Source organism: Cricetulus griseus, chromosome 2 (assembly GCF_003668045.3).
Source record: "Cricetulus griseus strain 17A/GY chromosome 2, alternate assembly CriGri-PICRH-1.0, whole genome shotgun sequence".
NCBI lineage: Eukaryota > Metazoa > Chordata > Mammalia > Rodentia > Cricetidae > Cricetulus > Cricetulus griseus.
Genome location: NC_048595.1, coordinates 374898613 through 374915683, shown reverse-complemented (window position 1 = coordinate 374915683; position 17071 = coordinate 374898613). Strand labels below are relative to the sequence as shown.

General features: G+C 50.6%; 1 protein-coding gene across 2 annotated transcripts in view; it reads left to right on the top strand.

Annotated features, from left to right (window-relative positions):
- Myh9 (myosin heavy chain 9) overlaps positions 1 to 17071 on the top strand; it is an 85241-nt gene that overhangs the window by 32207 nt on the left and 35963 nt on the right. For both annotated transcript variants that reach the window (XM_027403916.1, XM_027403917.2), the window contains 3 exons: positions 2584 to 2740; positions 14488 to 14515; positions 15386 to 15479. In XM_027403916.1, the coding sequence (XP_027259717.1) occupies positions 2584 to 2740; positions 14488 to 14515; positions 15386 to 15479 (279 nt within the window). The remainder of the gene's footprint in view (positions 1 to 2583; positions 2741 to 14487; positions 14516 to 15385; positions 15480 to 17071) is intronic.

Here is a 17071-nt window from a genome sequence, read left to right as displayed (position 1 = left end):
TGGCATTAGCTCTTGGCTTGGTTCCTTTGCTGTCCTGTGTAGGTTCCCCTGCCACAGACCATCCCCCAGGGAGCATCCCTTTGGTAGCTGGCTGGACAGGGCTGCAGACTCCCTTACAGCTATATTTGTGCAGCAAGGTTCCACACTGTGACCTCAGGAACCTTCATACTGCATTTGCCCAGCTTTGTGGGTGGCACAGCCAATTCTGCACCACAGCTGCTCTGTCTTTTCCTTTGGGGGAAGTGAGGCTCTGGGACAGGGGGCGATTGGGCACAAAGAGCCTCTGTGGCCTGTGAATGGAGCAACTCCCTGGTGAGGCCGCGTGGGAGCAGAGCCACTTGCTCAGTGTCTGTGCTTCCACGAGCATTTAATGTGCTCCTTCCTCCCACCTGAGCTGTGTGCCCCTTCTCAGGGTTCAGTTGGCTAGTGTCCTTGGCTTTGAGGGGTTAGCCCGGAGTCTTTTAGAGCCCTCTGCAGTGTCATCTGCCCATCCAGCTGTCCAAAAGAATGGTTCTAATGACCCTCTGTCCCCTTCTGTTTCTGCCAGCTGTTTCAAACATCTGGCTTTGTGGCATACCCTATATGTGGGACCAAGTGTCCTTGGCTTTTATCAGGCTGGAGATCATAGAGTATAGGTTTTTTTCTCCAAGGCTGAGAACAAAGTCCAATTGTTTGGAGATCCTGGGATGACCTCACTATTTTCTGGCCTTCTATCTTATCCCCACCTGATGCCATCTGGCATTCACACAGAGGATACCACAAGATGACGTTGTTCTCTTTTTCCTTTTGCAGGACCCAAGCCAGTGCAACATTTAGGTTTCTTTGCTTTGACCTTCCTGATCCCTTGAAAATAGAGTAGTTGGAAGGAGAACACTTGGCCGAAGCCCCCCATCCTACTCCCACAACCCCCTGGGAAGAAGGAAGTCTTCCTTAGTGTCTGGGTCAGCCGCTCTCCCTAGTGCACACCAGTGCACTTGGTTAGGGTACAAATGGTTCCCTCGGGAGAGCAGCTGACCAGCATCTAGGTGTTGGGGTCCTCTGAGCTTTGTCCTCAGCCTAGCTTTTGTTCACATTTCCAAGGAGAACCATTGGTCAGTGCTGGGGAAGAGCCCTGTCTTCATGCCTGGCTTCTGTGTAAACCTCTGAGTTGAGCCTTACAGTCTACTAGAGAGAGTATAGGTGGAAGGGGCTGGATGCATGCCACAACCAGCTCCCCAGATGGGCTGCTCCTGGATCAGGGGATAGAATTGTGCAGTGGAGACACAGGGAGCATGGAGTGAGGAAAGCAAAGGATGTTTGGAGAATTGGCCCTCCAGACCAAGGAGGTTGGCCTTGGTCTTCTTGAGGCCTGACTTCATCATGCCTTGTGACCTTTGACTGTCCCTTAGCAGAAAGGGGTGGTTTTGGTGTGGAGTCTGGGGTGCTGAGCCTCACTCCTCAGCTTTCGTTTCAGCATGAAATTGTTTTCCAAAGAAGATAAGTGCTGAGGTTGCTATTGCTGTTTGAAGACAGCCCTGTCTTCCAAACTGAGAATCCCTGGGTGCCCTTGGCAGGGACCGTTCTCATGTGCTGGTTAAGAGTCCACCATCTGTGTGTTTGGAAGGAGCAGGGAATTTATTAGAGTTGGTCACAAGGCATTGTGGGCATTTCCTCCAGAAACGTGGAGGAATGAGCTGTGTAAGGCAGCAGCTTTCCTGAGTCTCAAACAGCAGCTCTCCACATTGGTGTGTTCCTACTCCTCACCATGCAGCAAGGTGCCAACCTCTATCCATGCTCTTTCTACAGATTGGGAAGTGGAGGAAGAAGGGTTAGGACCCCACCCCCACATCCCAACTGGGATTTGAACTCAGGGTATCTACTCCAGGGCTTTGTTTTTAAAGGTCAAAGCAGACCTGGAACATTGGGCATGTTGTAGGTGTCTGGCATTAAGGGTCTTGACAATTTGAATTTCTGCCCCTGGAGAAGGCTTTCAGAGGATCCAAAAGTGGCCTTTATGTTTTTGAAGGATTTGCACAGGCATACATGGCATGAGCTAATTTAGCCATTGAGGACCTAGGGTGAGCTTTCCCAGTGTTAGAAGGCTGGAGCGCCTGTGTCGGTATAGAATAACTTGTGCTTTTTTGCAGTTTCCTGAGATACAGTTGAATCCTTTATCTTTGTGCATCTCTCACAATGATAGACACATCTCTTATTGTCCTAGAATCTGGGTTTTTTGTTTTGCTTTTTGTTTTTCAAGACAGTGTTTCTCCACATAGCCCTTCCTCTCCTGGAACTCACTCTGTAGAATGGGGCCTGTCCAAACTCAGAGATTGGCCTGCCTCTGCCTTCCAAGTGCTGGGGGATTAAAGGTGTGCGCCACCACCACCTAGTGGAATCTGAGTTTTGTAACTGGACTCCTGTATGTTTTTATATGGACCTTGTCTGATGCACACTTGTCAGCATACAAAGCCAGCAGCCACCTGTGTGTTAGTACGCCAGCAGGAGCGGGAGCACCAGAGAGCACTTTCTCTCTAGGCTGAGTTGTGGCCTTGGGAATGGGACACTCAAACTTGCTAACCCATTGCCTCCTGTTGCTTTCTGTAGACCTATTCAGGCCTGTTCTGTGTGGTCATCAACCCTTATAAGAACCTGCCCATCTACTCAGAGGAGATTGTGGACATGTACAAGGGCAAGAAGAGGCATGAGATGCCACCCCACATCTACGCCATCACAGATACTGCCTACAGGAGCATGATGCAGGGTGAGTGTTTTGGGGCACTAAGGCCATCGCCTGGCCTTTCTAGGGGTTTCATCCCTACCTGTGGTGTCAGGACACCTAGAGCTGATCCACATTTACTGTCCCATTCCTCTAGTGGCTGGTGATGGGGCAGTACATCATAGAAGCTTGTTGTATCATCATATAAGAGCCAGGGCCAATGGCTATATAAAGGACAAGTTTATATGTTGATAGACTGTTCTAGAAACTTTCAAGACCACTTCCTGATTTGTTTCTAACGTACCCATCCTTCTAAGAGTTGCCCATATCAGTTTTTGCTTCTGTTCTAGGTCTTTCTATCAGTTCCTCATTTTCTCCCTCTTTTCCCCTTGTGTGGTTCTTCGCACACAGTTGGTAATATGCTGGAGTGCACTCGAAGTCTCACCTGGTGGTTGTAACTCTCCACTTGCCTGTGTTCTCTGTTGTGTCACAGTAAAGGGCTTTGGGTGGATGCTCACTAATTCTTTCTCCTCCTGACCACACCCTGGCTGGACTGACTGGCAGGTCACCCATTACCTCCATACTTCTGAGTTCCTACCTTCTTCCCCTCTCCCTGGTATGAGGTAGTCTCCCAATCCCTGCCTTTCCTTCAGGTGTCCCTCTGCTTCCTTAGACTCCCTCCTTCCCCATCTACTTGGCTGTCTCCATGGTTCTCTTGCTCCTGCCTGTGGGTGCTCCTTTTAGGTTCATCCTCAGCCCTGGGCCTTTCATTCAGCCACTAGAGTGTTTTCTGCCACCAGTGCCTGGCTATACACTGGTACTGTCCCTGATCACTACCAAGCAGTTTGTCTGTCTTCACATGTGGCTACTAGAAGCTACACACTTGTCACACACTTTCCTGTCCTCACCACCTTTCACAACCCAGTCAACGCTTGTATTTTTGTTTTTGTTCTTTGGGTTTTGAGACAGCCCTTCATTATGTAGCCCAGGATGGTCTTGAACTCAGAAGCCTCCCATCTTGTGCTTCTCCATGCTTGGTTTCACCCACTTTGTAGGTGTTCTTTCTGTTATTGTTCTGGTTCTGTTTTCTTCTTACCTTCACAGCTCTAGCCTTAGGTTCGGCTTTGTAACTCTTCGTACTCTTGGCCTCTTAAATTCTGTTCTGTCAGAGCCTCTGCCTGCCAGCTGACCACTTTTCAAGACTGGTTAGAGTTAGACACATGAAGAACCTTCATACCCTCCCCTCCCTCTGCTACCCCTGCCAACTCTGGGAGCTCCATGCATTTCTCTGGCAGGCAGGTCTTTCTGCTTCAGAACTCTACACTTGCTCCACCTGCACACAATGGTTGCACACAATGCTTGCACACAGTGGCAAGGCACTGCTACTCTCTGGAGCCCTCTGTTCCCCAGGGAGAAGACTCACACCAGCTTTACATCAGACCCAGGCAATGCTTTGTTGGATTCGGGCATTTTAAACTTTTATTTTCTCTCCTTAGTGTGGACCAGGCCCATACTGCCCTTATATACTTAGAATGTTGCCAAGTCCCAGGCCTATGCAGTCCAAACTCAGGCTCGACTCCCAAAGAGAAGGGCCAGCTTGTTTTGGTAGTGGTTTCTTTTGCATTCTCTTTTTTTTAAATGTTGCAGTCCATCTGGGCAGCAGTGGTGATGCCCCTCATATTAGCTTTGCTTAAATGGTTTAAATGGCAGTGTGCACCCTTCACTCTGCCCCCAGTTCTGTGTACAAGATATTTCTCAGTCAGATTATTAATTAGGCAGGAAGTGCAAGTTTGGCCTAGCCTTTGGCTTTCGTTCACATCTATCAGGATTCCTTGTGGAAAGCCAGCCCTTTGGTTTTAAAGTGGATGTCTGTTTGAAAGTGCTAATGAGAGCAGTCTGGTGGGAGAACATTTTGTGAGATTCCATAGGAGTCTGAGTTTCTGTCTCTAGGTTATGAGTCACTTTCCCTTGGCTCTCCAGCAGCGCAGTGTGAGAAGTGCATTGGGGTCTTCCTGAGCAGGGCGTGTTCTCATTCTTTACCAGGGTTTCAGCTGCCCCCTTCTAGGCAATCATGGGCGAGTAATGGAGAGTGGCTCCAGCAGCTAGTCATTGGAGCTGGGCTCTCCGACTCTCATCACATAACCTGTGGGCTCTTTCCCAAGAGAGTTAACCAGATTTCATTTTTTCGAAAGGAGAAAGTTTGAGGAAGGATTTCTGAAGGTCACATAGATTGGAAATGATTAAGAGAAAGAGATAAAGTGATGTGTCTTGTCCATAGCAGAGCAGCCTCATCAGGGAAAGAGCTGGCCTGGACCATTAGAACAAGACCAGGGGGAGGGATTGGTTGTCAATGTGGAGACCTCCAAGCCCAGTGCTTCTCCAGGAATGGTCTGTGTAGTTGCTGGGGTCACCCTCAGCCTGAGAGGCCCCCACTTTGCTTTCTGTTTTGCTTTGAGATTGCCAGAACTCTTTAGCCCCCAGGTAGACCTACTAAGTGCATTCTAAGCTGTTGAAAAGTTCCTTGTTGTACACAGTGAGTCCACAAAGCCTTTAGTAGTAGTTGTCTTCTTGTTCTTGGGGTGTGAAAGAAGTTATTCACACAACCCTGCCTGTGACAGACACCATGGGTCACTAGTAGAGAGTGTTTCCAAAAGGGACCCTGGATTCATACCCTAAGTCAGGTATTGTAGGTGGAGCTTTGGTCTTCAGGCTGTTGGAGCCTCTTAATCTCTGTTTTGGGGTGAAGGCTTGCTGTCCCCCATATCTTAAAAGGTATGGCCAGATGGTTCCTCTTCTGCCTCTCCTCCCCCAAGAACTAGACAAAAAATTTCCTTCCTAAGTTGGCTGTGGCTTATGACATACTAGCATTTATTCTGCCAAATAGGGTAGTTGGTGGCTTTGTCTGAGGACTTTTATGAGACAAGCTTTTTGACCCCTCCTGGGGCCCTTCCTTGTTTTCAAACCCTTTGGTGCTGTGGTTTGCCTATATAGTCTTGGTCACTGCCTGTGGCTCTTTCAGTTTTATCCTGGTTTGGATGGTAGATTGTAAACTACTTTACCTATTTGTCAGATTAAACCAGGCTTTCTCAAATATGACATTTGGGATACTGTAGGATGCACAGTAGTACCCTGGCCTCTTTTCATTCTCTCTGGTTGTGACAGAGAAATCCTCAGCCACTCCCATTAGATGTTGCCTGATGGGACAAGAGTGTCCCCAGTTGAAAATCCCTAGACTAAGTTTTACATATATATTTTACTTTGGCTGTTAATTCTGGTTAATCAGCGGTTGTCTGGACCCTGTACTGTCAAGGGTTTGAAACGCAATCTCAAAGAATTCTGGAATAGATTAGTATTGTCTGCCATGGGCACAGGATATGGCATTGGAGTGTATGGTGTCTGGCTTAGGCCCCACAAACAGGTGATAGAAAATGTCCAGGATACCAAAAGGGTTATCCTGTTCCTGAAGGCCCTGGCAGTCCAGATGGGTAGAAAAGACATGTTGCTGACAGACCCAGGGCTGCATAACAAGGCAAGCTGCTGCTGCTGCTGCTGTTGATACCTGGTGCCAGTGCAGTGTCAACAGGTGTCAGGTATCTTTGGAGTTCAAGGAAGTTGTGGCTGCAGAGGCTGGTATGGCACTGTGGAGTTAGAGACCATGGGAACCTTGGCCTGCCTGTGTTAATAAGTGGTTATGGTGCAGCCCAGACGTGCCTGCACAGCTTTGTTTGTTGTTTTAATCTCCAGCTTTGGGCTTAATTAAAGTTGTGTTTGCACGGTCATCTTACCACTCTAACTCGGGCTCTCCATTGTTTTATTTTTGCCATCTTGGTTATTAAGAAGCATTTCAGCTTTAGGAACCAGGTGAGAGCATGAACTTGTGTTGTTGCCCCCAGCTTGTAGGGTGCAGGTGCATCCCAGGGCAGGCACAGGGACTGCATGTTGGGGTCAGGCAGCAGACCCTTGGGACTGGGGAAAGGGCCTTCTCTGGGGCCCTTATTGGTTAGAGTGAGTATTCATCTGGTCAGTGAGAGAATTCGCCTTGAGCTCAGTTGTCTAAATGCAGGTAGAAAAGAAGCTATGCTTATTAGCTCAGAGCCAGGTCTGGCTTACTCTCAGGGCTTGCATTGCAGGCCTGCCCCCTGCACTGTGCTACCCTCCTCTCCACCCCTGCTTGGCTTCTCTGTGGAAGCTGCCCTGCAAGTGGTTGATTACTGTGGTCTCCCGGCTCACAGGGGAAGGGATGGGTTCAGATGCATCCATGGGAACTAGGTCTCTTGAGTTTCTGAACAGGAAGTCATGGCTACTATTGCCCCTCTTCTTTTCTGGCTAGTCCTGGAAGGAATTCTTCCCAAGTGGGGACCAGCTGGTTCCAGGGTCTTCTTCAGGAAAAGTCCTCAGCTTGTTAGGCTTGGAGAGTATTTTGGGTCTTGAGTGGAAGTTGGAACTGGAGCAGCAGGGAAGCCACAGATGTGATGGCTCCACTTAAGCAGGAATGTGCAGGCCAGGAGGCCTGATCCTGACCAGCCTTCTCACACAAAGACCTCACTGTCTGATGGGGAGGTGTGGAGCCAGCCCTGTGCCCCACGGTGTGCTTTAGGAGGCAGTGTGGCTTCCCTGAGGAGGGCATGCCCTATGTCTGTGTGATGTGGTCCTTGCTAGGGCTAGCCTCATGCTTCCTATGTGCTGTGCACTGTAGACTGTTTACCTATGCAGACACAGGTCCTGCCTAGAGGATTGCTGAATGATACCCAGAAGTACCAGATGCTCCAGCTCCTTGAGATCAGTGAGCATCCCACAAGGAGGCAGTGTGCCCTGGAACTTTGAGGGCTGCTGGAGTAGGCATGGGGTTAGAAAACCAGTTAGCACTTTGTAGGCTACAGCCAAGGGTCTGCTGGGCCCCTCAGCTATAGCTGTAGTGTGAAGCCTTATGATCAGGGCTTGAGAGCTGTCCCTGGGAAGAATATGGAGTTAGGATCAGATAGAGTAGGACTTTCGCTTTTTCACTTGCTAATTGGCCAGCTTGGCTGTGTATGGCACACACAACAATATACCATGGTAGAGTCTTTGTTTTTCTCTGCCTCTCAACTTGATGCAACTAACATGACCAGGCTAAAGAGTTTCAGGAGTGGCTGTAGGGCAGTGTTGGCCTGTGCTGCAGGTACCTGGAGAAGGGGCAGTAGGAGACTGAATACATAGCCTCTATGGGACCCTCCCAGTGCCCAGTCCTGACACCCCCTCCAGCCTGTTTACTACTGGCAAATGAGCAGGTACTTTCCCCAGGTGCTTCTTAGTCTCAGAGCCACAGGCGTAGACTAACTTCACTGTATCTCCAGAGGGGCTTCAGCCTTGCAGTAGTAATGGCCTCTGTGGGTCTTCTAGGAGAATGCCACTTTGTTCCAGGTGTGTGTTTGTGTGTCCCCAATCATGTGTATCTCTATTGCTGGTGGGCCAGTAGAGACACTGAGGCACACAAGCCTCCCACCTACTTCCACCACAGTTCTGGAGCTAGGAGGCTGCTCCATGCTGCTTGCTCCCTTGATGGCAGGTCTGCTCCTGGAGTGAACTACCTTATTATAGTCTCATCAGTTTCATTGTTTTTTCTTTTTAAAGAGGAGTGTATGTTATGTAGGTCCTTTGGTTGGTTTCTTTTCTTTTCATGTGCTAGAGACTGAGCCCAGTTCATGACCTAGTGACTCTGATGAGCTGAATCCCTAGCCCAGTGAACAATCCTTTCTCACAACTCAGCTTTATGGTTTCCATCTAACTCAACAGTGGTGTTCCCCCCTCCCTCCAAGCTTTGACCTGGGCCAACAAAGCTATACTTTGAGAATACTTGGAAACTTGACCCCATGATTTTGTGAGTCCATCCACCTTTAACCCCTCAAAAAAGGTAAATATATATAGAGATGGTTCAGTGGTTAAGGGCAATGGCTGCTCTTCCAGAGGGACAGGGTTGAGTCCCCAGCATCTACATGGTGGCTCACAGATGGTCAGTAACTCCGGTTGTAGGGGGTTTAATGCCCTCTTTGGCTTCAGAGGGCACCAGGCACATAGATACATATACAGGCAAACCCACCTTAAAAAGATCCACCTGTAAGATCCAGTGGGCAGCCCATGTTTGCTTGCCGTCAGCATTGTTGTACCAGCGTGTGTCCTGCTCTCCCAAGTGTTGGCAGAGACTGCAGTGGCACTGTGGCCTGGTGTGCTAGGACTAGACAGTGCTGTGATCAGAGAAGACAGACACTTTTCCTTCCCCACTGGCTTTCTGGAGCGAAGCTATCAGATGAAAACAAAAATAATTCTCTGAAGCCAGTGAGAGATGAACAAGTGGGCAGCCTGTACACAGGAAGTTCCTGTAGTCTTGACCCCACGGTATCAGCTCAGGGTTGACTTCCAAGGACCTAAGATGTTTTTAGCATCCAGGCAGTATAGCTTAGGGGAGTTACCCCTGCTCATGCATAGTCTTGTCTGTACACCTGCAGCTGGTCTGGAAATACAGTAGTGCCAAGGCCCAAGCAGAAAGGAGAGGGTGTGCAGCTGTGCTCCTGTGGCATGCTCTTCCTGGCAGCCTGCAGCATACCCCTTACTAGACTGGCAAGGCTACTAGAGATCTGGGCATCTTGAAGCCCACCCCACACACTGCCACTCTTCTCACTGGTGTTCCCAGCTTGTCCTGGGGTAGTTGATTGAGTGCTTGTGCTTTGGGCATCAGTTACCTCTGAGCCTTGCCTGATTGTGTCTGTCTGTCTCCCATCTGTCTGTCTTTGTTTCTGTCCTGTTCTCCTTTTGCTCCTTCCCCAAGAGCACAGCTCTGCAGAACTGTTTGTTACCCATGGCGCCTCACTCTCTGTCCAGGATCCAACAAGGCCCCCCTTTCCACTGAGCAAGGCAGAGTTGGCTAGGGTGCTTCCTGAAGGCATTTGCCATGGGGCAGTGGGCACTCAGGTGGTTTTGGATTTCCAGCCAGAGAAGCCTGTTGGAGCCGCCTGTGGCAGGTGAGCTCAGTCCAGAACATTTCCCTCAGCCTTGTGCACCCGAGTTTTGTTGGTGCATCTGGCCAAGAGAAGGCTTGTTTGGGGGTCTCACTCTCTCTTAGCACAGTGAAGGTCGAGTCATCCCTGGAGCTTTGTTCCAGTCATCCTGGGCCTGACAGGGAGGGCTGCCTAACTCCTGCCCTTTGCACCTGGGGCCAGACTTCTTGGACCAGGTCTCCCTGAGGAGCACAGACACGGAGACAAGTCCATCTGTTTCTAGCAGGGACTGCTGCTGAGTGAGCAACTACCTGTGCGGCCTGGACTCCAGTGGTGTGCTTAAGGGCCCCTGGCAAGGGGCTTCCTTCTTAAAGGGCTGCCTGCCAGAGACTTCTGAAGACCTCTGTTCAGCCTGTCTGCAACTTCTGCTAATAAGTAGGAAGTGGAGGTGGTTTTTGCACCCTTTATTCTCACCTTTCTGTCTGCTTCCCAAGTGTGTGTCATCCAGGCTGTGCTTGGGGTGGGTGGGAAGAAAGCATCAGAACTGTTCAAAAGCTCGCTTTCATCATGCATGGCTCTGGCCTCTGTAGGTGCTTTTACTGGAAAAAAGGCCTGCTTGAGTCAAATCGCCAGGTTCCTCAGGATCTGAGACCTTATCTCCAGGCCACACCAAGGCCTTCCTACTTTTGATATGCATTTTATATGCTTTGCATAGTCCTTTGCGATTTGACTTCCTGACACCAGGTGGTATCCAGAGACATGACTCTGGAGTTTCAGCGTCTTCCCAGGGTGACCCAGTGCAGAAGTCACCTAGCCCACACAGTCTGCACACAGTCAGCCACTCTCAGGTCTACTGTGTGATTTCCCCAGAGCACATTTGGAGGGGGGCTGCTTGTCATGGTCCCGACTCAGGAAGGCACATTGCCTACTTACTCTGTTGCCTTCCACTGTTGGCCTCCCTTGACCATATCTGCTTCTCAGCCCCAGAGAACCCAGTTACCTGGGGATGGGGGTTCCTTGGTAGGGCACTCACCCAGCTGTGGCCTTATGTCAGTTCCTCCTGGGAGGAGGTACACTCTGAGCCTGGCCATGAGTCACTTCTAGTAGCAGCCTGCACCCTTCCTCCTGTACTTCCTGTCTGGCTGATGTCACCACTGTGCTAGTAGTCTCAAGCCTCACGGCCTTTTATGGACAAGAATCAGCCATAGCTCCTCTCACAGAGGAAGTGAGCCATAGCATATCCCCCCACCCCCCATATGTGTAGGAATCTAAATGCCTGGGGTAAAACACCTGCAGCCAGGCCTCAGGCATTCTCCTGAGTTAGCTAGAAACCTGTCTGCTCAGGATGGCCACATCAGCTCTGTGACCTCATTCCGTGGACTCAGCTTCTGGGTTAAAGTCAAGTCAGGGATGGGAAGAGCCCGACTGCTGAGTGTTTCACTCACCAGAGCCTTTCTTGTGGTTCTGGAAGGCTCTTTTGGGAGCTTGGAGATGTAGTGTGGGGTGGTTAAGGACAGAATCTCAGTGGGACTTTATTCACCTCTGCAGGTTTTCAGAGCAGACCCTGTTCATTCCCAGAGGTCAAGGGTAGGGCCGAGGGCTCCAGGGCCACAGCTAGAGGCTTCCTTCCTCACTGCTGTGGGTGTATGGCCGCTGGTGATCAGACTGCCCTCTGCTAGCCACTGTCCTCTGCTCAGGGCTTTGTGAAGATTCTGACTGAGGAAAGGCTGCAGCCAAGAGAGTTCTAGAAACCACGGCTGAGGCTCATAGTTGCCTCAACCCACATCCTCTGAGGTGGGGTCCTGGGTGGTTCAGAGCCTGTGTTTCTATGGTTATGCTGATGGCTGTTAACTCCCCAGGTCCCAGGGTAGAAGAAAGACAAAAGGGTATTATTTCAGATAAACTCTGATCGTGTAGTTGGCCTCTGAGTGTACTCAGCCACTGAGATGACAGTGTGAGGGAGGGAGGCAAGGCTGCTGGCACAAGTGTCAAGGAGAATCCCTGCCACTGGGATGGCAGGCTCAGGCCAGGAGCCCACCACCTGCCGGGAACTGATGCCATTATCTGTAAGGGATACTCTGAGCTCAGGAACACATCTCTAACAAACTGCTGTGAGAAAAGCTAGGCAAAGCAGGCTGTCACATTGCCAGATAGCTATCTCCTGCCTTACCTGACCAGGAGCTCAGGAGGTAGACCAAAAGCATCCAGAAAGGGTTGTAGGTGTGAGTCCCTCTAGCAGGTGGCTCTACCATGTTGAGTGTTGGGGACCTCATCTGAAGGGAGGAGGGGGCCTCTTGGCAGCTCTTTTGTGAAAGCACTGGCTCAGCAGAGTCTGGCACAGCAGATTTGGATTCCTTTAAACTTGTGTTTGGGCTGTTCATGACAGAAACAACCTCCAGAAATGGAGAGGAAAGGAGAGGAGGGAGAGCCCGGGGTGGTGGGTGAGTCTGGCTCTGGTGGTTAAGCTTTTGGAGTGTATGCAGGCCTCGTGTGTGTGTGTGTGTGTGTGTGTGTGTGTGTGTGTGTGTGTGTGTGTGTGTGTGTGTGTGTACGTACATAGATGCGTACATGTGCTGTGGGTCCGTTTGTACACAAGTATCTTGAGTGTGTGCTCCATGCACTCATATGTTCCTGCTTACATGTATGTGCACACATTCTTGTGCACCAGGGCACACACCTGTGTGTATGCAAGTGTGCTTCTGTGTGCATATAGGACTGAGCACAGCTGTCCAAATGTCTCTGTTTCTGTGCATGTTTGTCCATGTGTGTATGCCTGTGTGTTGGCCACCCCGCTTCCCGTTCAGTAGCAAAGTCTCTGACTCCTCCTTGCACGGTTAAAGGAATTCCAGTCATCCAGGGACTGGGCCCGGACAGCCCTGGGAAACAGTTCCTTCTGAAGGAGAATGTTTCCTTTTATGGTAGCACCAGGCCCTTTCTGCTCATGCTTCGCCAGCACACGCAGGTACATTCTTGCCTGCTCTGGAGCGGTGACTAAACATGCCCGCCTGCAGCCGCGGCTGGGGCCGACCACAGGGAGCTACTGGGGCGGGGGGGGGGGGGGCTGGGTAGAGCCTGGGATGACAGAAATGCTTGCTCCAGCCTCGTGGGCCACACTGCTGCTGGGGAGGGAGGGGGTGAAAATAGCTAGCTCTCTTGCAGCTCTGCCCCAGCCACCTCCTGCTTTTTCCTGTATCCCTGCCTGTCTTATTGAGGCTCTGTTCTCTGTCACTCCTTGTCCAGCAGCCTTGAAGAACAAATTTTTTTGGAAAGGCAGGGGAAGTTGGGCAACCGCTTCTTGCCTTCTTCACGAGTGGTTCTCACAGAAGTGGGATAGTTTGTGTGAGTGGGAACTGTGGTGCTCCCCCAGACTCCCATGCCAAGGCAATTTCTTTTTTCTCATCTTTTGATTTTTCTCAACTATATAGTTCACCCTGGCCTTTAGTCCACAGGAGATCTGCCTTGGCCTCCAAATCCCTGGCTCAGTGGCCATTTCTTGAGATAGGATAAAGGCTGCAGCTGAGAGCATGGACAGCTGCTGCCCTTGTAGGGTGTGAGGCTTCCTTTTCCGGCTTCCTATCTTGGAGTCCAGTCTTCCTCCTGCTCAGCCAGTTGACAGAGTGGGTATGGCAGTGTATACTCAGCCCTATATGCTGCTGAGATTGGGCTGGCTGGAAAGCTCACCTGCCAGAGGGCAGGTCATCTGCCTGGTCAGTCTGGTGTTGGATGGCTAATTCCATGTCCTGAGGCCACACGCACACAGAAAGCCATGAGTCATTCTTCCAGCACCTTGTCACATGGGGCCCTGAGCCGGAGCGAGAGCCAGGAGTGCCCTTCATGAATGGCTAGCATCTACTGTCTGGCAGTGCTGGTTCTACCAGCAGCCACCAGTTCCCCCTGATTGGTTCTCCTGCCCCCCTCCCCCCCCCATCACTGCTGATAGTGGCCCTTTAGGAGCTTACTGTGCTCACAGGCTCAACACCAAGTCTGTTTTATGTGTTACATTTATCAAAATAACCACAAAGGGGGGAGTAAGTTGCCAGTATACCTTGTGCTGTGGAGATCCACAGTCAAGGACCTCATCGTAGTTCAGATGTTACCAAATAGCACCACCCTGGGTCAGCAGATTGTCCTGGAATGTGACCACCCAGCTTAGCTTTCAGAGCATTGGACAGTTGTCCCCACATGCAAAGAGGAACATTCACATCACTCCTTGTTGAGTGGTTCATGAAGCTAGGGTGGCTGTTGGATTTTCCTGCCACTGGTGTCACAGACACCGTCAGAGGCTGTCATTCATCACTGGCTCCCCTATCCTGTCATCATTGCGTGCCTTGCATGGGCCAAGCACCATGTAGGCAAGTTCACATGAGTCCTCTACATACGTGCTGCCCCACAACATGGAGGAGTCCATGGGGCTCAGAGAAGGCTATTCATTGTCTCTGTGAGGCAGTGTCCCATACTGGGACTGTCCTATTGCAAGCTAGGTCTTGTCATGCTGCCTGCTCTGATTTCTGACTCCTTGAACAGTATTCCTTGCTTAACTATGGACAGTGTTGGGAGCTTGGCCTGGCCTGGGCGTTTTCTTCTGATATTCATGGGCAGTCTGTGTACAGCCTGGACTTGGGATAGGCAGCTTTCTGGGACTTGGACACTACAGAGGCTCCTCCTGAGGGATGTATAGTCAGCCCAGGTTAGAGGCCTGGAAGGGTCCCTTCAGAGCAGCATTTAGGTCTCTGTCCCTTGTCTTGGCAACTCTTCACAGAGGTGGGAAGGGGCAGGTTTCTTCTTCCTGCCAAAGGTAACCTGATGTCCTCTTTGTTGCAGACCGGGAAGACCAGTCCATTCTGTGCACGTAAGTGTTTTCTCTCTCTCTCTCTCTCTCTCTCTCTCTCTCTCTCTCTCTCTCTCTCTCTCTCTCTCTCTCTCTCTCTCGTGAGAGAGTTTATGAGTATACAAGTGTGTGTGTGTGTGTGTGTTGTTTATCTATCACTCAGATATTTTTGTTTGTGGTACAGGGGATTGAACTCATCCCTGCTCTTATTCTTGGGGAAAGAATACTTTTATCCTGTTGAAAGAGGGTTGATAGGCTCATTCCCAGTTCAGGCCCCTCCTCTTGCCCTGAGACAGGACTCAGGGCTGTGAGTCTTCTGCCCAGTACTCCCCAGTAAGCTTTTGTGTCACAACTAAGGCTTTTGTCAGCCTTTTTCAAAGGAGTGGTACTTGTGGGTGGGTGACAGCAGAAGACCACCACAAGTTTCAGCAAGAGCCACCAACTGGCTTTTCCAGTACTCCCAGCATGGCACATGTCTTCCAGCTGGGAATGGTGGCCTTCTTTATCTGGTTTAGGCTGATACTGGGTATTGTTCATCTTAATAAGAAAGCCACCTCCCAGGGATGTTTCAGGGGAACACATAGAAGTGCCTTTGGCTCCCAGGTCAACAGCTGCCTCCCCCTGATGTCTTAAAACATTTGGCTCTGAAGGCTGCCAAGTGACCAGGGTAGGCAGTGGTTATGAATCAACTTTTGTTGGCCTTTAGTGGGCCATGGGAAGCAGACTGAGAAGATTCCAGAGCTTCACATTTGGTTTGCTGTTTCCCTTTCTTCCTGTTGCCTCCCTCATGGGTACCCACAGAAGGGCAGAGTGGTAGAAAGGAGGGCAAGAGGGATGGAAGCCGAGGACATAGCCACATCTTACCGAGGACTTCCTCAACTCTCTTGGCAGGGGTGAGTCTGGAGCAGGCAAGACAGAGAACACCAAGAAAGTCATCCAGTACCTGGCACACGTGGCATCCTCACACAAGAGCAAGAAGGACCAGGTGAGTACCTGGTGCCCTGCTGGGCCTTGGCAGGGGTTGGTAAAGGAGGAGGGCTTTCAATGGAGGCCTCAACTTTAAATGCTTTTGGGAATGGAGCAGAGGCCCACCCTACCTCCCTAGGTAGCAGCTTAGTGATCTCAGGAATGGTTGGGTGGTAGCAGGTCCATTCCATTCTTGGCCTTCAAACTCTCAAGTTGCTATGAAAACTGGGCCCCCCCCAGGGTTTACTTAGCAGAACGCTTGGTGTGGCAGCTAATTGCCGCATGCACTCACCTCAGAGGCTGGAAGGGATAGTCCGAGACAAGGTTCTCAGGTTAATGGAGGCCAGAAGGACTTGCCTTCAAATCCCTGTATCCTTGTTTTGTTTTGGGAATAAATGCCTCTGGGTGGACAGTCTTCCCTTACCGGGAAAGGACAGTTGGAAAGTCATCTTACTTCCTTTTTTCCCTCCTCCCTTGGTGGATTTTGGTGGAACTCAGCAGTGTCCTGGCTAGGTGAGATGCACGTTTTACTGCACGTTCTGCACCGAGAATGCGTGTTCTGCCATCGTGTGTCCTTGGATTCTGTACATTCTTCTGAGCAGCTTTTCACTTCACACACCATCACTTTCTGCAGCTAGAACTTTTCTTAGAGGCTCGGCTCACTGGTTGTCTCGGGAGGAGGGCTGGGTGTGATGCACACAGGCCTCTGGTGCACTCTGACGCAGGAGTTCCTGACTGGGGTTGGTTGGCCTCATCACCTGGCTTTTCTCAGGACGTCAGGCCTGCCTGAATTCCAGTGTGCCCTGTGTAGTGCCCTGTGCAGGCACAGTGGGGCATGCACCTGCCTGCCCAGAGTCCCACAAGCCCACTCTGTGGTCCACACCAGTTACAGATGGCTGGCCCCTCATCTCCTGACACAAGCTGGGAGAGATACTGGGAGGTCCCAGATTGGAGTTTTCCTGGGGAAAAGAGTGGTTAGGGTTGAGCATGGCTGAGGAATCCCTACGTATACACTTAGGCTGCCCTGAGAAATCTAAGTACCAGTGATGCGCCCCCCCAAGGCCATCAGGGGTACTCTGCTGCCCTCACTGGCTTCACCTTACTGGTGTCCTATGCACTGTGTTCACCAGGAAGTTGGGGTATGTCTCTGCATGCATAGCTGGGGTACAGCCACACAACATCCTTGTACCGTCTTCTGGAACCAGACCAGAAACAACTCTCAACATGCCAAGCTTCTTGAGACTTTTTCCACAGGGTGTCAGGAATTATATTTAGAAACTAATAAAGTTTCTTCTCCTCCCACCCCCCATTTTCCATTCTTTATAGGAGGCCTATTTTAAAAACAGAGCTGGGAGGTTAGGAGGTCTCTGGCTGTGGTTTTTCTGTCTCTGAATTTGGAGTAAAATCTATTTCCCAGCTATTTATTGAATGCTTGGTATGTGACTAATTCTTAGGAGGGTGACACTGGGGTCTCTTCCCTGGAGGACAGGAGACAGGACCCTAGTTGGAGAGCAGTCAAAGGGCCCATGTGTCTCATGCCTGGGAAGAAAAGCCTCAGGCTTACTGATAATTGGGGGGTTTAGGGAAATAGTGGGAGGAAAGCTATGAACA